Source organism: Ptychodera flava, chromosome 13, assembly GCF_041260155.1.
Source record: "Ptychodera flava strain L36383 chromosome 13, AS_Pfla_20210202, whole genome shotgun sequence".
Lineage (NCBI taxonomy): Eukaryota > Metazoa > Hemichordata > Enteropneusta > Ptychoderidae > Ptychodera > Ptychodera flava.
In genome coordinates, this window is record NC_091940.1 from 36,335,712 (window position 1) to 36,359,263 (window position 23,552).

The window sequence follows — 23,552 nt, forward strand, 5'->3', positions numbered from 1 at the left end:
TCCGAGCTGAGCGATGACGTCATAAGCGTGTCGCAATGCATTCTGGGTAATTTAGGTAAAATTTGTGTATAGCATGTTCTATGATAGTAATACCGGAAATAGAGAAAGAAAGAAAGAAAGAAAGAAAGAAAGAAAGAAGGAAAGTGAGCAAAAACTAACAGTTCCAGAGCTGGTCTCTGGAACTAATAAAATTAGATGCTAAAAGGAAACATAGCTTCATAAAATATCAACTAGAAAACCTTTTTTGCTACCAAGTCAAAGATGGTGGACCGGAGAATTATGGAATGAAAATGCCTGTTTTTATTATCTGCTGTGAAAATAAAAAAATTTCATACAGATTGATTAGTCTGTTTCTGGATTGGGTGACTTGAAAGAAAAACACTGTTAATGTTTTCTCAATGTTTTTACTTGAAATTGCTCTGTTTTGTTGTTTAAAATATCCTGCCAATGTTTCCACTGTAAACGTCTTCAAAGCTACTGCTTAGGCTATATTGAAAGCACTTTTATTCGGTATTGTTACTCAGTGTTGGCTTTTTAAAAACTTGTCCAGCTCGTGACAGTTGGTCAATAATGCAGCCTAATGAGCATAATTATTAGGGAATTATCATCAACAGTGAAAACATAGGAAAGCAATATGGAAACTTAGATGAAGTTTTTCAGAAATTAAAATAATACAGTGACGTGCTATACCGGTCATTGTGAAGGACAGAGTACCCTATGAAGTTTTACTTTTGACTCTAATAATGGGGTCTATGGGTTTACTATACTAATCCATGGTTGTGATATTCAAAGGTATTGTGTGTCATCTCTGTCCTACCTCAATGATGTTAATCTTGTATAGAAAATGCAAATCTGTGCAAATATATGCAGGTTCTTAGGATTTTTTTTGCTATTCCTGAAAATTTCGGATTACCCATTTCAGTTGAATAGGGTACAAAATGGCACATTGAGAAAGAATCATGTGTTCCCATGGCTCCGAAGTGTCTTAAATACAGATGGGGAAAGCACTGTACATGAAAAAAGAAGAAGGTAAAACAAGTGTAGGCTGATAAACAATGATTGTTTGTTTCTGGTCCTTTTCAGACTGACCTACAAAACCTGTCATGGCCCAATAATTTTTATGGAGGGGGCTCAAATGTTCCCTGGTTTACAATCCTAGATTGAACACTGGAATATACCCTGGAGTAGTGAGAGGTTGTCAGGAAAATGAACTCTGAAATTCTCTTTGTTTGCGACATTAAAATTTATTAGGAAATCATTATGAATGCTAAGAAGGAAAAGCAATGTTCAAAAAAAGCATTTTTAAGACAGTCTACAATTTATTACTTAATTGCCTTTTAACACTCAGATGCCAACAAATACTTTGAAAGCATCAATTTTCACAGAGATTTACTGTATTTCCCTACTTTGAATTTCTGATAACATGATAGAAATTCATATGCACCCATTAGCAAATAAGCTAATATAGAGATTTATTTAATATTTTTGTTGGGATCATCATGTAGTTCAGTAGATTTACCTACCTGCAAAAACAGAAAAATACGATTCAGGTGAATCACTGGTGATTTTACAGTATTTTGCATTTCTGACAAGGATTACCTTCAGATGATTCAAAATTCTTTCGCCCGAAGAAAAAAGTCAACATTCTACACTGTCATTCTTGAGGTAAACACTACCTAAACACTAAATTACTCATTTCATATTAAGTACAAAGTGTCTGGCTGGCTCATTTCCATCATCCTTCCATCAATGGCTGCATAAGACCAAAGTTGTAGAAAACAATAGTATCGGATCTGTATGTGTGGACTCACTCAATGGTTACGCTGCATTGACATTTGTGAACATCAGAACACTCCCCATCAATAAATTAAATGAGAACACATGACCATGCATCTTTGGCATTATACTATAAATACAACTACACTATGCTGTGGTACAAAGTATAACAATACCTCCTTGGTCATTAGCCTCTGTTGTATTCCTGGCTGTCGGGACATCATTATGTTTTGAGATCATTACCCACACTTTTTCAAGGCAACAATAGCACTCTATTTCATTGAAAAAACGATGCACATATTGATCATTTGAAGGCTATTAATCCCAATGGATAGAGGCTTGGAGATTTCCTCCAGAGACCATAATAACACACCAATTAAAACATTGGCAAGATGTCACCAGAACAGCATCAAGACTGCTTGGAAAACTGACAAATGTTTGCATGTAGAAATTCTATCATAAAAGCAGCTCACTCTAAGGCTATCAATCTAACCGGATCAAAATCACAACTCTACCATCCTAGAATAACATTTGAACTTACACTGTGAAATGTTCATTCCATTGTGGAGTCCATGTTTTCTTGACCACTTCAGTCTTTCTTGGCGGTTGACCATCTACAATGACTTCTACGTAGGGGTCAGGTTTACCACTGAACCAACTTCCACTGCTATCTTTGAGTTTGGCAGAAGCAGCTGTAAATTATGAGATGGTTATAAGTTTAGAATAAATGTCTTGTTGAAATTTACAGAAAAAAAAATGTAGATCTATAGACAAAAATTTGTTCAAATTCATTTTGAATGAGAAACAAGTAAATTTAATTTGAGCTGTAAAGCACTGTAAGTGGCTATTTTGGAAAGAAAACAAACTATAATCAGAAAAGTGAATAATGAGAATTGGCAACACAGTTCATCACGGCATGATTTTCAACATTACAGAAAAAATATACACTTAGACTCCTGGTCTTAAATACAGACTCTAGCAGAAAATGACAAATGTCCTGTAGATAATCATAAATTAGCAACACAGTAATTTCAACTATATCCTTATTCAAAGCGTAACCTTCCATCATGACATCAGGTTCAACTTCTGTCAACTTTTCCATTAAAATTTGAATGCTGCTAAGCTACTTAACACATATATGAAACACTGCTGGATTTTGCCATGAACTTTGTGAAGAACTTCTTCAAAGAAAATTTCTTACTCAAAGTTAGGTGTTTTTCCTCCCATCGTCTACTACAGTAATTTTAAGAGCATTATTATTTTTTATGGTTTCATTTTGCCATTTTCCCAAATGAATCAACTAAAGTAAATAAAAATTAAAATCTTTAATACCAATAGATTATGTTGTTTTACTGGCAATCAGTGAATATAAATCATCGTATAAATGTTTCAAATGTTAAATAATAGTCAATTCCTGTGAAAATTAGTGACTTTTACAGTATTTTTGCCACTCTATACTATGGTAAGTAAAATGTTCATTAATTATATTACGGTTGAATTGATGATATGAGAAACATCACAAGATTCATTTGAAATGCAGCTTGCCTTAATTTTGACAGATTCAATTGTACATTGACGACTGATGAATAACACTTCGCAAAAGATAACCTTGTACACCTCGCATCCCAACCTGATAGTTTGATTATAACATTGAATACAATAGGATTGTCCTAACCATTGCTGGTGCCAGAGGTCAAAGTACTAAATAATGACGCACAACATGATGTTGTTAATGATAACACATAACCTGATGATAGACTTATTTAAATTGGATTTAACTTGAGTTTCAGTAGAAGCACTCAAAATATCACAAACTAGCATCTATACAAAGTTTCATATTTCTAGTGTTACCTATTACCTACTTAGGACATACATCAGTTTAGTGATTAATTTATTTACCAGGTTTTTTATTAACACATTTCATACTGCAAGGGCTTACCCACAACAACTTTTACTTTTCCAAAAATATCTTTTGAGTGTGTAGTCAGGTGAACATGTTGGAGACTGCTGTCAATGGAAAATGTCATTCAACCAATGAACTTTACTATGATTAATGAAACAAAAGGTATTCTTTTTCTCCTTTGCAATTATAGTGGGGTACAGACTGCCAGGCTTACGCTGCAATTTGTAGGGTACATGTAATAACACCAAGTTTCAAGATCACGCAGTAGCTACAGGTTGCACGTACAAAATGACACTGGCATGTGTCGCATATTATAATCCATCTTTCATGTCCACATATAAAATGTGTCATACAATCTACAGTAACCTTTGATCTTGGGTGTTCACCAGCAGAACACATGAATATTACTGTAGGCCGACATGGTCAATGACCACGCGGTTGCTCAGAGCACTCTACTTTCAGGATCAAAGTACGGCAAATTTCAATGTTAAGGGTTCTTACCTGTGACTACCAACTGGGAAAAAGCTGGACCAGTTGCTGCACCTTGCTGGGTTTGTGAATTGGCCATGGATCACTTGCTATTTTTTGTTTCTGCCAACAAATACCATACAGTTATTATCAATTATACTATGAGGATATGTATCTAAGGACAAAATAGCTCATGAAATGTCATATTGTATTTCTCAATTTATAGGCTAGGCTCAGATCATAAAGGCATACAAATCATACATTACAGAAGTTTTATCTCCTCTGTCTCTAGAAATACAACGTGGAATAACAAGTGGTAGAAAAGTATTCTTTTAAGGTTGGCACTGAACATTACTTTCTCAACACAATATCTATTTTTGATTACTGTCTTTTCTGTACACCGACTGCAATATCATGATCAATTAACCTAACAGGGTGAATAAGTTTTATTATAACAGTGGGAATCGTTTCACTGTAATACTCACTTTTATGTTATGCAACAGAAGGAAAAACACTAACAAAGGTACTAGTAAGATCCCATTCTAATTCTTCACTCAGGTTATCTAAGGAGAGAAAGACAGAAAGCAGTACAGTTTATAAACACCTGCCAGTATGTGTGTGGGTACGGTAAGAATTCCACTACCTTTTCTCAAAATAAATGATTTTTGTAATTGTAAACGTAGTCAAATTATAAATCTTAAAATCCTGTTGGAATAACACAGAATTTGAGTATGAATGATTCTTGACATCAGAATTACAGACGATGAAAACATGAAGAACAGCTTCTTCAGATATAGTGAGTTGAGAGTGCAACAGTCCTGTGTATCATCAAAGAAAAACGCCTATCATTGTGAGCACAGAGACTAATGCACAGCATTTTGTTCAGAGTATTTAAATAATAAAGTCTTACACAGTGACAGTGTACTGTGCTAGAGTTTATGGTTACTCTTTGAAGGCAGGTTACTTTATTCTCACACCCTGCATGACTGAACATTGCACAACATCTTTGCCCTTGCCCTAAGGGCTGAGTCTGAATTTACGTAGAAATACAGCTCTGTTTCATTCTGAAATCAAATTACAATGGATTTATCCAAGCATGTCCTGCCAAGGCAAGCTTTGAATTATGTAAATATTATAAATCATGTATTGAACCTTTAGAACTTCTTTTTTGTATGGAAGATTCGTGACATCCAGTTGACGCAAAATTAAGTAAATGGTGTCTTTTTTCTGTTGCTTGATTGTAGAAAGATATTTAACATGATGTTTCATTGATAATTACAATTTATAACCAACAAATAAAACATTTAAATGAATATCTCAACAAACCTCTCTTCATAATTTTCCCTAATATTCCCAAGACAATGATTATAACCAAAGAATAATCAGCACTTCCAAGGCCTTGAAGACATGTCATGCAAATGATATCAGCTCCATCATATGACTTGCATAACCATTGTTGGTGGAACAAGGTGTCTTGGTGACTCACATTCAATGGCTGCTACAATGCGATGTTTGTTTAATCATGAAAATGACTGAATGCCAACAAATTGGCCTTTTTTTTTATAACACAAAGCTTACTAGTCAAAGAGTTAAATAAAATATCTCTAGAGCTTGAATGGACACATAGAAATATTTAATTTATCAGTTTTGAATTGCTCAATGTGCTGCATTGATTTATATTTTGTCTAATTGAAGACAATTTTGAGATGGTCATTCTATATATAAATCAACTGCATACTATCACAGAGTGGATGATTTTGTTTTTCTCACTGTCACACAATCTTGATCTTTTGAGAAAGCAGGAAAGGTATTTATACTTAAGTTACTTTACAGGGTAACCTTCTGTGTTAATGCTTAGGCGCCAAAGTTTGAATAACAAATATTTCTTACATTTTGGGAGGGCTGGTATTGTTCAGTTCTCTGTTTCTATCACCATGTGCCCTTTTACAGTAAAACTTGATATGAAATACATTTTTTGACAATCAAAAGTTGACAAACAGTATATCATAGGAATAATCAGGCTGCTATCAACTCAAGGAAAGAGAGACTTTTCGACAAGATTGAAGGGTCATGATCTGGAACTTTTGGCATTATTTTCATGAACTCAATTAGTCCAAACAGACACAATTGCACTGTCCAAAAGAGCTTCCTTTCTATGCGTGAAAATAAAAAAAATTTTAGAGGTAATATTGCTGCTTGATCGGAAGCCACAATTATTTCTGGAAAGGGCATACATCTTGGCCAGGTAGTGACTAAATCAATTCTTTATATGATGGTATAGACAACGAAGTATCACCAAATTACCTGGGTCTATAACACACATATGCAATCCAGTAATTAGCCAGATTTATGTGACAACAATGATCGAAGTACACTTGATCATGGCGACAGAAAAGGTGCCAACTTGATATGTGGAAATATTGAATAATATGTCCATTTGGAATAGGTGCCACTATCAATGGCAAGGGAACCATGTTTCAACATAAAAACCACATATCCGCCAAAGTAAATATTTGTTGTATGACTCTTTCACGGCTTTAATTCATCAAAAAGATATGTATTGTGATAGGCTACAAATATCAGCATAAGGCTATCCATGTCCCTTGCATGAACGTGACAAATCATACATAAATAGCTGGGACTTTCCTGTTACAATCCAATGCCACGGTAACTATTTCGACACAAGCAGGTTATGATTTGTACTACTTTTGATAATATGCAATTAGCCACAGCACAACACATCATCAAACGCAATTATTTCCTCTTCCCTGTCTGAGCTGAAGAAACATATGCACTATCAGGAATAGCAAAAATATTTTTATTTCCGTTTTTTTCAGTTAATATCCTCTTCAATAGTAATGTAGACTTTACTTTTGAACAAAAGATGCAGGCACCATACGGGCAGATCCAGAGTAAAAATACAAACAGATGTTTTCTTTTCTACATTTCACCTTCTGGTAATTTAGCTTATTTTTAAAATTTGGAATATCTTAAACTCTGAAAATGACTTAGATGAATTCATGATCTTGGAGTAAAAGGCATTAAACATTTCCGTACTGTATTTTCAGGCAATACACAAATAGGAAGCCAATCATACCATACAGCATAGCTAAGAGACAAGTAGTTTGAATGATATGTTCAAAACTGTACCTTCATCAAATGTAAATCCAACAACGGAAGGGTTATTGCTAGACATCTTTTTTGGAATAACCTATACTGACCCAGTTTACCACTTTTATGGTACCACAGCATATTACGATGGCTAAACTAAGCTTTCATCTCAAAATAACCACAAGAGAATTAATTTCACTGCCAACTACGTTCTCAACCGTATTATGATAATGCTGATTTACATGTACCAGGTAAACACAGCTTAGAACTGAGCAATTCTTATTGATGCCTCTACAGCTCGATAAGCATGAAAATGTTATACATTACGATCGTGGATTACACAGTCCAATCCTTAATTAAAGTCCACAGAAATACAAAATACAAAAACAAATCACAACAACAGCTGAAATTTGCATAAGTGGATGTGGTAGTTGCATGTTTTTAACCACTGACTTACACTATCTGGCAACTTTCACAAATATGACGATTCAGAAGGGAAAATACTGTGCCACACTATGGTGCCCATCTGTTGATAAATTTACAATGTACCTTATGCAATAAAACACACAAGGAACCACAAACAATCTAAACGTAGAAACATCACATGATTAGACTTTAAAACTGTCCAGTTTAAGGTAGTTTTTTTGAGATATTAAGTCCACGAAAGAAAAAAAATCGACAAAAGCAATGCAAAATTCCATGCTAAATAAAATCTTGTAAATAAAATTTCATACAATTTTCCAGTGCACGGGAAGAGTATGAGAACAGACGTCACGAAATCATGTCACATCGACATTACTCATCCTGTAAGTTGCAGTTTCACGGACCTGCGTGCACCGGTGTTACCAACGAACATTCATGAATAATTAATAATAATACCCATCTATTTTCTAAGTATTGTGTATCATGAGGAACAATATTTGGGATTTGAGGTGAAAATCACTGGTATCACCTGGAAACTCGCACATCTTCCTGTCACGGCTGTCTGTACACTGAACACGCCCATACTGCACACTAAGTAACTTGAGGCCGCCGCGGCTACCTCCAAATTGATGATTTGTTGACAAAGAAACAGGTTTTCTTAATCCGGGTTTTCAGTTCCGCGTTCACAAAAGGCCTTTAAGGCGTATTTTCTATAATTCAACTGATAAACAACAGCGTCGCTATACCTCGAAATTTGCTGTGTGGTGTGCGTTATATTGACTATGACGAGCAATCGACGACCAATCAATATTTGCACCGTTGCTGGCTGTGGAGTTTGAACTCATGCATAAGCCGTAACGCAATGTAATTCATTTTGGACGTCTCTCACTTCATCGGTACATACTATCCACTAAAAATAAATTAACTGGCGGACATTAAGAAATCTGGGTTCATATGTTTTGTACATAAACTGCACCATACCAAGAAGTAGACATTAGGTAATGTGCCTAACAGATGCTGTACATACTCCTATCAGTCTCACAAACACGATCCCAGGTAGGTAGAAGAAGCCATCTTGGATATTTTTCCGAGTGACATACTCCACTTTGGCGGCCGTCAGACTTATTGTAAATGAACACTGAGATGAAATTATCGCCATGAAATTGCTACCCGTTACTTACTATTTGTTTTCCAAGAGAACGACGAGCGCCTGCGGACGGGTCGGGTGATACTCTACTCCAAGATCAAAACTTGACTATCAAGTTTTGGAGACAGATCCGCCATCGCAAATTATGTCACGTGATAAAGTACGATGATGTAAAACTAAAAAATTAGGCTCGCCTCGAAGCAAAGTATTTGTACAAGTTACAAATAGCTCATATGTACAACTTGAAGATCGAATTACATAATTCACCTTTTAAAAGCTTTTATAAATACAAAATTGTAATTATAGTGTTACTTTGAATGTAAAAGTGTTTCAGTGGGAGCGGTAAGTTACATTGTGTTGAAAGAGGCTGATCATGGTGGCTGACAACAGCGCCCTCTGAAATTAAAAGGAAACATTGCACAATATGGCTTCTCGGTCAGTCGTACATGTGGTGGTCGACTCGGCTGCATTTATCAAAAATGCAGATGTACAGGTTTGTTTGATCGCGATATTAACGATATTATCTCTCGTTCATACGCCAGTAAAACTACATAAGCAAACATGATATATCTATTTGAATACATGCTCCCGTACGCTCTTGTATATACATGCACCACGTGCCGCTCTGTAACATGTGTAAGTAGTGAGCAGTGTGTATGTGTCACTCTGTCACTAATCTGTGTCCATGAAGAGCTTGTCAACTCATTCTGATAACAGTACGCTGCAATTCGTTGCCCTATCATTTCCTTGCTTGTGTTGTGGTGTGATTTGGAGGAGACTTAGCCTCTCACAACGACCAAAGATGGAAAGGGTGACGGATCGCTGAAAAGTGCTGGTGCCATTCTCGTATGTTGCCATAGTGTATGCATACTGCTTGGTAGCTGCAAAATTGTAGCGCTACGGTGAGGCGGTCGGTGATTTTTGGTTTTTGCGACCTCGCTCACCAGTAGCGCTACAAGGCCGATGGCCCTGGGGAGTATCATATAAGCGCGTCGTACTCGACCAGGCGTTTTGATGTGGAATGCAACATATTTACTGCATTTGGTCGTACCGATTTATCACTACTGAAGACTAAACAGTATACTGCACTAACTTTGTCATTTATGGGGTTTGAAATTTGTTCAAACACGACGATCGCGTTCCGAAACATTTCTGGGAGCCGTCATTACGAACTTCCGGTAATGGCGGCTCCCACAAACACCGACGCCCCACGCTCAATGTTTTTAGAACGCGATCGTCGTGTTTGAACAAAGTCCAAACCCCATAAATGACAAAGTTAGTGCTGTATACTGTTTAGTCTTCAGTAGTGATAAATCGTACGACCAAATGCAGTAAATATGTTGCATTCCACATCAAAACGCCTGGTCGAGTACGACGCGCTTATATGATACTCCCCAGGGCCATCGGCCTTGTAGCGCTACTGGTGAGCGAGGTCGCAAAAACCAAAAATCACCGACCGCCTCACCGTAGCGCTACAATTTTGAAGCTAACTGCTTGGGAGTGCACGATTGTGAGGCATGTACCTGCTTTGGCCGAAATTAGGATGCTGAATTCTGAATGAGGCCATCTCCCTTTCTGAATAGAACACTGTAATCATCTGTGTTAGGTGATTCAATCATTATCAATTAATAGAGGCAAGCCCACTAGCTTGTGCAGAGTTCGATAGGAAATATTTCAATTGAAAGTACACACGTTTTGGTAGATTTTTTTGATAAAATTTTTTTGTAAGATTCTCATCTTCATCACAGGTATTAATGGCCTGGCTTGCTACACGTACAGCAACTCGCTGAGCCTGGCTACCCAGTGTACTTTGTGCCCAGACGGTGACCCTTGACACAAGCCATGACGGCTGCTATTGAATAATGTGATTTCTTCCTAAACGAAAATATTTATTCTTTTCAATTTAGTTATTAAAGTTAATGTGTTTATTTGATAACTTAATCACTTGAAACATCTGAGCAGAAGTAAAGAAATATTGAAGATGGGGCAAGACATAACGATGCACACACAATTAATGTGGGATTGCAATGGTGGAAACCGTGTGTACAGTGCACCAAAAAAGTCTTATCATCCTGTACTGTAGTGATATATCAGTGAGCCACTTGCAGCTGCAAAAGGTGGCTGCAAGCTGTTCACTGATGTGCATGTATCAACCAGGAAAATAAACTTTTTCCGTGACCACAAAGTTGCCAATATTACAATACCAATGATTGTGATGTGTCATCACATGTCATAGCCCCAACTTCAATATTTTTTTTTACTTTTATAAAGATTTGCAAGTGATAAAGGTATAGCTTAAAGATTTGAAAATAAATTGAAAGGTACCCTTAAATTTTTGATTTGGATGAAATATATTACATTATTCCATTGCAGCCTTTATGACTTGTCAAGGGTCACCGTGCAAACTTGAGATTTAAATTACATTTCCAATTGTACTCTGCACAAGCTTGTATTCCGAGATGTTAATATCAGCTTTGACTTAATGTATTAATATTTACAATGAAAGTGGTTATTTTCTTTCAGAACATTGCTGAAAATGTGTACACAATCCAGGATGTAGTTTCTGAAATCCGAGATGCAGCTACGCGTAAGAGATTGGCGGTTCTACCATATGACCTACAATTTAGACAACCATCACCCGAGAGCATTGCTACAGGTACCAGTTGTCATATAAACACAAACAAACTTACCATTCACAAATTTATGCTACATGATTTGAGAAATCAGAGAAATTTCACTGTCTATGTTTCTTGTCAATTTGACAAACTTGCTAATAGTCCTAGTGCCTTATATTGCCCCAGTTTGAAATAAAGATCACAGTCTATTTGCAAAAGAAAATGTTTATTTCCTGTCAATCTAGGCTTGGATAATATGGAAATTTGTGATTTTCAGTGAGAATTTGCAGTGGTTTTTGAATATTTACCAACAACCTTCATGAAAAGTTGATAGAACTTTCTGACACTCTTACCGCTACACTTGAGCTCACCATTTATGCTACAACAGTTTGAAATAGTGTTATTGTGGGAGTTTGTGTTGAATCAAGTGCAACATTTACACTGAAACAGTCTGAAATTTTAGCATTGTAAAAGTTTGTGCTTAATGATGGTTCTGAAAAGGTGACAGATAGGACATCTAGAATTGGATTAATGCCAGGTAAAGAACCATAGTTTTCCACAAGTATCAATTCTGTGTTTTGACTTGCAGTGACAGAATTTGCCAAAAAGACCGGAGATTATCCAAGCTTATCAGCTGTTGATGTAAGAGTGATGGCACTAGCCTATCATTTAACCAAGGAACATATAGGAACAGAACATCTTAAGAAAGAACCTGCTCAAAAGGTAAGGTGTGTAAAGAAAATGTAGCATATGCAGTAAGCATTGCAATATACGTACAAGGAGATTTCTTATGAGTGCTTGTGTTGATAGCTTCTCATCAATAGGGAGTTTAAAAGATGAAATATTGTACATATTGAAACAAACCCCTTTTCCCTAAGGGGTTACAATTTACAATCACTAGACTGAATTGAATTTTACTGTAAGTAAGCTCAAATTTTGATGAACCTGTAATTCAAAGTATTTCCCACAATTTCCATTCGATGCGGTATATTATCGTTTGAATTCCCATCAAAAGTCTTATCTTTAGTTTTGTAATATCAAAGTCGTACAAATTAATGGAAGGCAGCTGTTTTGAACTTCATTTCTCATATTTTTTAGCTTTCATGGGAATAAGACTCTCCACAAAATTCAACTTAGTTAGAAAAAGGGATAAATTTACAAACTATAGAAAATCAAAAAATTCTTTGAGAGAATGAGTGATGTGATAATTTTACTAAAATTTAAATCTGATTACGGAGCTGGTACGATAGATGAACATGTCATAGGGTACTAGTGAAGTTCTTAAGGGAAATGAAGTCACATTTTCTGACGTTCAGTGCCATGGAAAATGGCAGGGGTAAGCAAATCCTCTAGCTTGACCTTATGGGCTAGCAATTTTTCTGACCAGGCTAGTACTTTCTCACATCTACCAGTCCAGCAGACCAGAGAATTTGGGATAATTCGATTAGGAAAGGGAACTTCTACAGCATGTACTTCCACAAATTGCATTGTCATTGTTTGGTAATCCATGGCATATTAGTGAAATATTTCCAAAATGCAATACTTTCTGATATGATTAATTAGTGTGATAGTATGACTTTAACAAAATTTACAACGATATTGACCGAGGGGCGAGTGGATTCTGATGGTTGGCCAGTACTTTTTGGGAGTGAACAGCCCTGGACTCAGGGCTTGGTGTATCTCAAAAGGATTTGCTCACCCCTGAATAAAATAGGTGTTAGATGATATAATGAGTGGCAAGTAATATCTTGCTCTTCTGTATGCCAGTCTTTCCATCTGCAAGACAACCAATGTTTGTGATAAAAAAATGATCAAACTAAAAATCAACAACAGAGACTTTTGTTCCTTTCATGTGTTGCTCCCTCTGGGAACCTAACTGTATCAATGTATCTAATCTTGAAAATTTGATCAACCAATATTTTTGTCTTGACATCAGGCAACATGGAGTAGTTCAAGAAGGCCACTTGAAAGGGCTACAGATATTATAGGATGGTATCTAGCCCCCAAAGTAAGTTTCCTTAATGCTGTACGATCATTACATGTAAAAGGACAGTAGCTGTAACCCATGATCGTTGTATCACTTTTTGTTGGTTTTGTATATCAGTTGCAACATCTTCATGTTGAAATGCCCACAATTTGGCTTGTCAACTCAACATCTATATATATGAAGAAAGCACAGTTATTGTTTACATTTGAATTCTAGCCCAGATCGAAATCCACTTTTGAACCATAATAATGGAGTTTACACATCTACCAGATGAGTAGACAAACTGAATAACGTGTATCTCAACATTCTTTTGGGATTAGGGCATAAAACTGCAATTGACAAGTTGTTATATTCACAGATAATGCCAATAAAGTTAGCAGTGCTTGACAGGATTTTTAAAAGTACATGCACTGCTCTGTCACATTCCTATTATAATGCTCCTTTGTCTTTGTTTATGACTTGGGTACAATGCAGAGTAAGGAAGAAAGAGTTTCATGTCCAGACTCTGAACTTAACATTGAAAGCAAAGACATTGACAGGAAAGGACAAGAGGTAGACATTGAGAAAAGCCAAAAAGGAAATGATGTTATTCTTGAAAGAATTGAAGATGTGTCTGAAAACTGTCCGGAAAATATTGAAGAAGACAGGGAGGAAATGAAAGCCAGTGAATGTGTTCTTGAAGGAAATGTCGAAGCAGCAGAAGGTGGACAGGTACCTGCATCGAGTGAAGATGTTGGTCACAGTACAGGAGAAAATGGCAGAACTGTTGCTGAAACATCAAGCGTAGATGCAATGGAGATAAAGCTGAAGAGTGCAATACAGAAGATGTTACCAAGCAACAAGATGAGCAGTTGGAGGTTGATAGTGATATTTGTGATGGTAACAATGACGATTCTGCTCCAGCATGCGATGATGATGATGATGAGGAGGATGATGAGGAGGGATGGATAACACCACAGAACATTTATGAAGCAAAAAGTCAAATGAAGGACAAAAACATGGAACCAATTCAGAATGTTTCCGTAGGGTGTATGACTTCAGACTTTGCAATGCAGGTATATATTTCATGGCAGACAATTCGAATGCATTACTCTGGGGTAAATGTTTTAATTTGTAGTGGCTGCTGTACCAAAATTTTACGATGTTAGCAAGTGCTTATAGTCAATGGGACACCAGATTCTAATATATATAAGTTTGCATGAAGGTTTATTTGAGTGTAAGAGACACTTATTCAAAACATTATCTATGCACATGTATTTTCAGTCACTTCACAACAGGGTAAATCGTATTGGGTGATGTGAATATGAAGCAAGATTAAGGTAGGATGTATGTCAGGGACAGATATTTGGACTCTCTCAAATATTTACAATACTCCTAGAGATGCAAAATGAGCCCACACAAGTGGTAGATTAACCCTCCTGTGTAATGACTGAAAATTTTGAGAGAAAGATGGAGTCTTTAACTGTACAGGTCTTACTTCCTTACCTGTAAATAAAAGCAACTCAGGATTTTTTTCATCGCAGAAAGTATATATGTGTTTCTTGAGTGAAGTAATCATCTTTATATGTTACTTTATTAGTCCCCACGGACACCGTCCGGGGGGACTTATAGGTTTGGTCGTGTCCGTGCGTGTGTGCGTGCGTGCGTGCGTGCGTGCGTCCGTCCGTCCGTTCACGCAGATATCTCAGAGATGCCCGAAGCGATTTCATTCAAACTTGGTACAAGGATTACTTCATATGTCATACAGATGCACGTCGATTTGTTTTGTGATACGATCCAATATGGCTGCCAGGCGGCCATTTTATTACGATTTTTTTCATGTACAGAGCCATAATTCAGGCATGTTTCAAATGATTTTATTCAAAGTTGGTACAAGGACATTGACCAATGTCATAGATATGCACGTCAATTCTTTTTGTGATACGATCCAATATGGCCGCCATGCGGCCATTTTGTTACGATTTTTTCATGTACAGAGCCATAACTCAGGCATATCTCAACCGATTATATTAAAACTTGGTACAAGGACATTGACCTATGTCATACATATGCACATCAATTTGTTTTGTGATACGATCCAATATGGCCGCCAGGCGGCCATTTTATTACGATTTTTCATGTACAGAGCCATAACTCAGGCATGTTTCTACAGATTTTATTCAAAGTTGGTACAAGGACATTGACCAATGTCATAGCTATGCACATCAATTTTTTTTGTGATACGATCCAATATGGCCGCCGTGCGGCCATTTTGTTACGATTTTTTCATGTACAGAGCCATAACTCAGGCATATCTCAACCAATTTTATTCAAAGTTGGTACAAGGACATCAACCTATGTCATACACATGCACATTGACTTGTTTTGTGATACGATCCAATATGGCCGCCGTGTGGCTATTTTATTACGATTTTTCATGTCCAGAACCATAACTCAGACATGTATCAAGCAAATTTATTCAAAGTTGGTACAAGGAGATTGACCAATGTCATACATATGCATGTTAATTTGTTTTGTGATACGATCCAATATGGCTGCTGTGCGGCCATTTTGTTATGATTTTTTCATGTACAAAGCCATAACTCAGGCATATTTCAACCAATTTAATCAAAGTTGGTACAAGGACATTGACCTACCGTATATCATACATATGCACATTGATTTGTTTTGTGATTCGATCCATTATGGCCACCATGTGGCCATTTTATTACGATTTTTTCATGTCCTGAACTACAACTCAGACATGTATCAAGCGAATTTATTCAAAAGTATTTTTATCACAGACCTAATGAAGAGGACTCTATCCTCTCTGAGGACCTGTAATCAAGCACCCATTAACAAGTGGGGACTGTGTCATCAACGATGACTTTATTAATGATTAAAATTAGTTTACGGTATTGTTGTATATAATCTTGTTTCACAATTTTTTCCCCCAGAATGTTCTAATTCAAATGGGTATACCGGTAATCTCTGTTGGTGGAATGCTGATTAAAAGAGCTAAAAGTTACGTCCTCAAATGCAGTGCCTGCTTCAAGTAAGTACCGTTCAAGTTTCATCACAACAATACATGTATATGTTCAGGTGGATTTTTGGTAGAAGAAGTTTGCCATCCTGACTAAATATGAAGTTGACCAACTCTCAGATAGTACCGTAAAATCAAGACTTTGCAAAGAATTCTTATATAGTTAGCTGAATACAATAAAGAATCTAAACATACAAATGATAAATTGTATTTGGTCAATACCAGACTACATACAGATACCCATTTTACAAAGTTGATGTAGACTACATTTGTATTCATGTACTAGATAACTATTGACTCTGTGATATGCCAGTGAAGCTAGACTCTAACTGGAAGACCATATATGGTATGCACCCTCACATTGCACCTTCATAATGTGAATATAGTTCAATTTACCATGTTATGTCTTCTTGCTGGCTAAATAGGGCAAACTCAGATGCTGTTTTGTGAGGAACATAACAACTTTTTGTAAAGTTATATGGTGTTGACAAAGCAGGAATCAGACTTTTTTGACCATGTTTGGCTTCTTTTTACCAGTTTTATACCAAAAGTACCAGTGAAATGAAAAATTCCTATTGACCAATTTTGCCTCTTTTTACCTCCCATTTGCCATACATATATGGCAATTGGAGGTTATATGGTTGAAAAAAGTCTGTATGTGAGGTGTCTGTCTGTATGTATGTATGTATGTATGTATGGATGTCTGTCCGTCCAACGCAAAAACTCCGGAACTGCTGCACGTATAAAGCTGATTTTGGTGTAGTTGTGCCATATATGATGTAGATGTGCCGTTGTTAAAATGAACTTTTTAGTCTCATGTATATGCAAATGAGGTAGAAAAAAGGGCGAAAATGGTCAAAAATCAGTAACTCAGGAACTACTCTTTTGATCATTGTCATATTTGGGTTTTAGGTACCTTGGGCCCTACTCATTCAAACATATAGATTTGGTGTCAATATTGGCTGCTTTTGATTTTTAATGAATTTTTTTCTCTATTTTTTTTGCCATTTCAGTAAAAAATCTTTTCCTCTTAAACCAATGGTTGGATCGCTTTAAAATTTGGCGTGCAGGTGCCTTGTGATAACTCAAAATAGAATTCATCAAAATTATTGGCAAAATTTTTATATTTGTATTTTTGGACAATTTTTGCCATTTTTGGTTAAAAAAATCTTCGTTGAAACTGTGTATGCCATTACTTTCTAATTGGGTGTGCAGGTTCCTAGGAGTGACCTGAAGATGACTCTGTGAACTCATGCTGAAATTTGCAAATTTTGTGGTACTTTTTGTCATGCTTTCAAATTTGGTACATAGGTGAAATGTAGTAGGTCATTCATTCAAAGTCAAGTACTGCCTGTGTGAATGAGCAGATTATGATTGTACTGTTCCAGGCTGAGGTGCTATTTATAGGAATGATGCAATGTTAGACGGTAATTGATGTTTTAACTGAATTTGACTTACATTGTATGTAACTCTTGTACTGTATAAACCCTATCAATTCAACCAGAAAATAATTAATATGATTTTAAATAACTGAAGTAATTAGGAAAACAACAAAGCCAAAATAATTTTAGTGTAGAATTATTAGAAAGTTCAACTTTTTTGACAGTTCATAGTGAAATACCATCTTGGAGGATTAAAACATGTAAAGGCAACTTTCCTGAATCCCAACTTTGACATATTCTGAACCGTCATATATTGTGCTCTGTATGTTATCTAAAAGAAATTGCTCATAATAGTTTGTCATGATAGGGTGGTCAAATAAATTGAGATAGAGAAAGTTCCAATTTCCATTTATGGTTGACTTGGTAAGGATAAAATAAAATTACTTTTTGAGGAAAAAAAATAGAGTGGTCAATTAAAAGAGTGGTCAAAGTGATAGGGTTTTTATGGTAAAGCTGGGCTGTAAGATTCTCATGTGCTATTTATAGCAATTATGCAATTTGTGTAAACAGTGCAGTAAAAGAGTTACATGATTCTTTATAATGCTTTGATGACCTTGAACTTCTTAAGTTGCAACCATTTGTCTCTTCAGTGTGCTTTCTCTGAGTACCTCCAGGCTCAACTTATTCAACAGTACTTACTTGCAATGTTAATTTGAAAGTTAAAATGTGCTTAGTTAATAGGATGAAAATACTGAAAAAAATGCCAGTTGAAGATTCTTTATAACCTGACAGATATGCTGTTTTTTATGACGTAAATCTTGATAAGCAAGTCTTATTTACTTTAATTAGAATGTAATTAACTCTCGTTTATATTATTATAAGCAGTTGTATCAAGTTGAACAAGCTGATATTGACAAGTTGGTCGGCTGTTGGAGGTTAAAAGCTGTAAAAATAAATGTCTGTCTGTCTGTCTGTCTGTCTGTCTGTCTGTATGTATGTATGTATGTTAGTTAGTATGTGCGGAGGTATGTCCGTCCACATTAAAACCTCCTAAACCACAGCACCTACCATCTCAGAATTTGGTGGACAGGTGCACCCAGGGATGGAGATGTGAATTTGTTGAAATGAACATGTCAAAGTCAAAAAGATGCAAAAAAAGGAAAAATCCTGCAAATTGCTAAAACCCTGTAACCACTGGCCAGATTTGGTTGAAACTTGGTATGCAGGCTCTTTATAGTGACTTAACTTACATTTCTTCAAATTGTGGTGAAATTTTGAAAGTTGTATTTTTTGGGGATTTTCCCGTTTTTTGTCCAAAATCTTCTTTTCTGAAAGCGCTCATCCTCTTGCCTTGAAACCTGTATGTATGATCCTAGGGTTGGCCTTTGTCAGATTTGTTCAAATTTAGGTGAAATTTTCATATTTGTATTTTTGGGACAATTTTTCCCATTTTTTGTCAAAAAATCATTTTTTCCTAAAGTATTTGTTGGATTGCTGGAAAACATGATAGTCTTGATATTAGGGTTGTTTTCTATCAGATGTGTCAAAGTCATTATGAGATGGAGCATTTCATATTGCTGGGGTATAAGATTAATTTGGACTTGCAATGGAGTTTTCATAGTAATCAACCTGTAAGAATGCAATGTCATGTGTGTGTTTTGAATTGTTGTCAGTGAAAACGAATATGTGGAGGTAACAAATTTTTCACAGATCAATCCGGTGCAAATTTGATATCCTGGCAGCAAAAGTTTATTTAGTTTGATTGTATAATTATCAGTAAATTGGAATTGAACATTGAAGTAAATCACTGGGGACCAGTAGTTAGGGTAACAGACCCACTATCAGAGATTAGTGAGTTCAAGACACGGTAGGTTCAGAGTACTGTACTCACTGATAATTCACATACAGTAGCTAGTTTGAAAATGAAGACCATATTTGCTTTTTTGCTAATCATAAACAGTAATGTATTTTCATGTGTATTTGTACAGAGTGACAAGCATAATGACAAAACAGTTTTGCCCCAAATGTGGAAACAAGACTTTGAAGAAAGTATCGGTGACTGTGGATGAAGATGGCAGTCAACATTACCACATTTCTCGAAGAAAAGAACTCAACACAAGGGGATTAAAGGTACAATAAAATCTTTCAGCCATATGTTGTCATGTCTGTTACACATTGAAATTCAGAAAGGCAATTGTTACTCATATAGAGTGCTCTTATGAATTTTTCTCAAACACAGAGATGCACTTCATAAAATTGGTTACATAGCAATGCAGAGTTTATTAATTGATATAATATTGTCTGAGCATACCAGTCTCATGCTCTAAACACTATCTAATCATATTTGTACCCAATAATATTTTAATGTCAATGTTACAAGCTTATGTCATTTTGAGTGGCATTTATTAGAATATTGCGTATATCATCTTACCTTACATTTGACCTGACCAAAGGAGACAGTGGTAATTTTGCCTGCTTAAAGACAGGCTAGAATTATAGAGTTAAAATCATCAAGGCAATAATAGAAGAGCATGTTAGTTCCTGTCGACTGGGCTAGATAACATTTAACATGCGAAAGCACAAGTAAAAGTGAGGGTAGTTCCACAGTGCCAACAAAGTAACATGCAAGGGCGCCATCTTGAGGCAAGCTGAGTGCAATTTCCTAACTCAATTCTTTAACTTTGAAAGCTAGATTGCTGGAGAGACAAATGACAAAATCTTATATGTGAAGTAGCTATCTCTTATTCTCAGTGTTAAACTTTAATGAAAGGATGTTTCCGTTGCCTTGCATATCATATTAGGTACGCAATAAGTGCCAATCTGATTCCCTTCTGGGTGAGCTCAGAGGAAAAATGCAGCATTTTCAGCATTTAACCCTTTATGTGTTAGCAGGGAATTAGGGGTGAACAGGTTAAATGCATTTAAAGCAATGTCAACCACATTCCTCATGATGTTTTGAAATCATGTCCAGTGAAACTGTACATTGGAATGCCATGCATGTGAATTAACATATCTGTCTCTCTCACCACCAGTATTCAATACCAGCACCCAAAGGAGGGAAACATGCTTGCAATCCAATTCTGGTAGAAGACCAACCTCTACCCCAAAACAGACCATCCAAGAAATCTTTACAGAAAACCAGTGCGTTTGACCCAGAGTATGTTGCTAACATGTCTCCATTTGCTCTGAATGATGTAACCAGCAGGGCAGCTCAGTTAGGAATCCGACAGTCTTCGTATTCTGGATCTAGGAGAAATCCAAATGAAAACAGAAGGAAGAAAAGGAGATGAAGCATGTTTGTAAAGCTAAACATGAAATTTCTTTTAATATTTTATTTTAGAATGACTGTATTATTCACATATTCTTTTGTCAATTTGTCATTCATGAAATCTAACAATGTTGCTCTTTGTGTGCATTTCTCCCAGTAAGAACTGGTTTTTCACATTTTTGCAGAAATTAACAAATCTAAGTATATCAGTTGACTATAAGAACTTTGGTATCATACATTAACTCAAAGCTTTATTGTAATCAAAAGTTATGTAGGTCTTACAATAAAAGTTCTAGAAATTGAACACGTGTTTGTCATGGTTTCCTGTAACTCATAACATTTCTGAAATCTCATAACATTTCTGAAATCACAGAGTCAAGTTAGGAATTCTTAGAAATTTCCTTGTGCCAGACTGACGTAATCTGTAACATTGTCTTGTGTTAAGGAAACTTTCCAGTTATGCAATCAATTCAGTGTAGAGGACACTAGATAAGTATAATAGAGTCCTTCAACAAGTACAGTCACTGAGACCATTTGCTTGGTTAGATGTGTTCTGTTTGTTTGGTTGTGAATGTTAGGTAAACTATATGTGGGGTACATTTGTATGTATGTTGACAAGGCTAAACTTGGTAAACTTGGTAAAATGTTACTTTTTGTATCATGACTTTATTAGAGATTGTCTATGTAATTCTAGATATGACATAACTGCAGTAATGATACCATGTTAAGTATGCCAATTCAACAACTTGGAAAGTCATCTGTTATCAATATTATCTATGATGTTACGTGCAGGAGAAAACGAACAAAAGGGTGAACTCAGCAGTTTCCGTTTAAAACAAAATTTATTACGAAAATAAAACTAATTGCTAAGTCAGGGATAGAGTACAAGCTTTAAAAGTGTACAGACTACTTATCTCAGCTGGGACGGCAAAGCTCCAGTCTCAGAGTTGTAACAGTCTGTCGGATGAATGAACAGTCTTTGGCTTGCAGGCTTGAAGTTGCACAAAGTCCAGTGTTGGCAGTGAAGGTCTTGAAAAGTCTTGAGAATGACTACTGCTGGGTTTCCAAAAACATGTAGTAACACACAAGAGACACGATCCCAAAAGTCGGACTTGAAGCTGTGCACGTCCCTTTTATACACATGTGCTTACATAAGGGCATATAAGAACAGTCTAGAAGTTTTATTGACATGCTAATTACTGTTCTAAAATTATCTCTCTTACACAACTAATTAACTTTCCAGAACATTCCAAACATGACTAATTGAATTCAAGGTTGTGAGGTCATTAAGGGCAGTGACCTTGAGAATGTTCTAGACTAATCACAGTCCCTCCTTGTGGAGGGACTGTGGACTAATTGAACTCAGGTCATAATGAGTGTGGGGGAAATGACCTACATAACAATGATAACAGCCAATGTCAGCAGAAGGTGAACTTTCTAAAGATAATTTCAAAATAAAATGGTGATTTATCAATGGGACGCTAGCACTGCACCTATTTAGGAGTTATGTGTCAAATTATTGGAGTTTTATCGTATTTTAACAGACTTGAATGGGAGCCCTTGAACCAAGAAAAGAATTTGAAAAGAATCTATGTGATTTCTGACCAAACAGAATATATTATAATAAAGAAATGCAATACTACTAGTAATATTAGAAATATTAATCAACATCTGTGCAATCAATACTACAGTAAAACCTGTCTAAAATGAACTGTTCAGGGACTGAGAAAATTGTTCGGTTTGGAAAGGTGTTTGATTTATAGAGATCTTTTTACATCGTAACATAGAGTTCTGTTGGACTGGGACTGGGAAATGGGTTCAGTTTAGACTGGGTTTCCAGTTTAGACAGGTTTCACTGTATTTCAAAGCAGTTCAGACCCTTTTCAACCAACAATGATAGAATTACCCCCCCCCCCGCCGCCCCCCCCCCCCCCCCCCAAAAAAAATGATACCAACTTCATGGCTATAACAAAGGAGCTATTGACTCTGGCATTTGACATTTTATTATGGTACCCTATTTGAAATGGTAGGAGATTGAGGATTTTCAAAAAAATTGATGCTGGTCAAATGGAAAAAGATGTGCCTAGCAGAAATGTATGTAAAAAATGCTATTTGGATTGGTAAAAAATGCTATGCTGCACTCAATCTTCTATGTCTTGTAGAGTATACCTTTATTTATCTCTGGAGCTGCCACCTGTGGTGTAATAATATTAGCAGGTATATCTTTCTCCCCTCCGGCAGATCACACTGTTTTCTGACAAATTTCAGCCCTTAGCATTGAAGACTAATTGGGAGGTTATGTGGTTGAAAAAAGTCTGTATGTGAGGTGTCTGTCTGTCTGTATGTATGTATGTATGTATGGATGTCTGTCCGTCCAACGCAAAAACTCCAAATCCGCTGCACGTATTAAGCTGATTTTTAGTGTAGTGATGCCATATATGGTCTAGATG

General features: G+C 36.1%; 2 protein-coding genes across 4 annotated transcripts in view; one reads left to right on the plus strand and one right to left on the minus strand.

Annotated features, from left to right (window-relative positions):
• Positions 1-9,000, minus strand: part of LOC139148320 (NEDD4-like E3 ubiquitin-protein ligase WWP1) — a 29,201-nt gene extending 20,201 nt beyond the window's left edge. The window contains exons 1-4 of one of the 3 annotated variants that reach the window (XM_070719698.1): positions 8,863-9,000; positions 4,633-4,710; positions 4,181-4,270; positions 2,318-2,468 (exon numbers count right to left, since the gene is read on the minus strand). In XM_070719698.1, the coding sequence (XP_070575799.1) occupies positions 2,318-2,468; positions 4,181-4,247 (218 nt within the window). In that variant the 5' untranslated portion in view covers positions 4,248-4,270; positions 4,633-4,710; positions 8,863-9,000. The remainder of the gene's footprint in view (positions 1-2,317; positions 2,469-4,180; positions 4,271-4,632; positions 4,711-8,862) is intronic. The other 2 variants (XM_070719697.1, XM_070719695.1) reach the window with 2 other exon arrangements.
• Positions 9,001-9,224: 224 nt separating this feature from the next.
• LOC139148321 (RNA-binding protein NOB1-like) lies at positions 9,225-21,309 on the plus strand. Its single transcript, XM_070719699.1, is given in 9 exon segments — positions 9,225-9,321; positions 11,352-11,484; positions 12,033-12,166; positions 13,380-13,451; positions 13,905-14,216; positions 14,219-14,485; positions 16,367-16,464; positions 19,823-19,964; positions 20,867-21,309. Coding segments are annotated over 9 exon segments (1,485 nt in total). The 5' UTR covers positions 9,225-9,252; the 3' UTR covers positions 21,125-21,309.
• Positions 21,310-23,552: the final 2,243 nt, after the last annotated feature.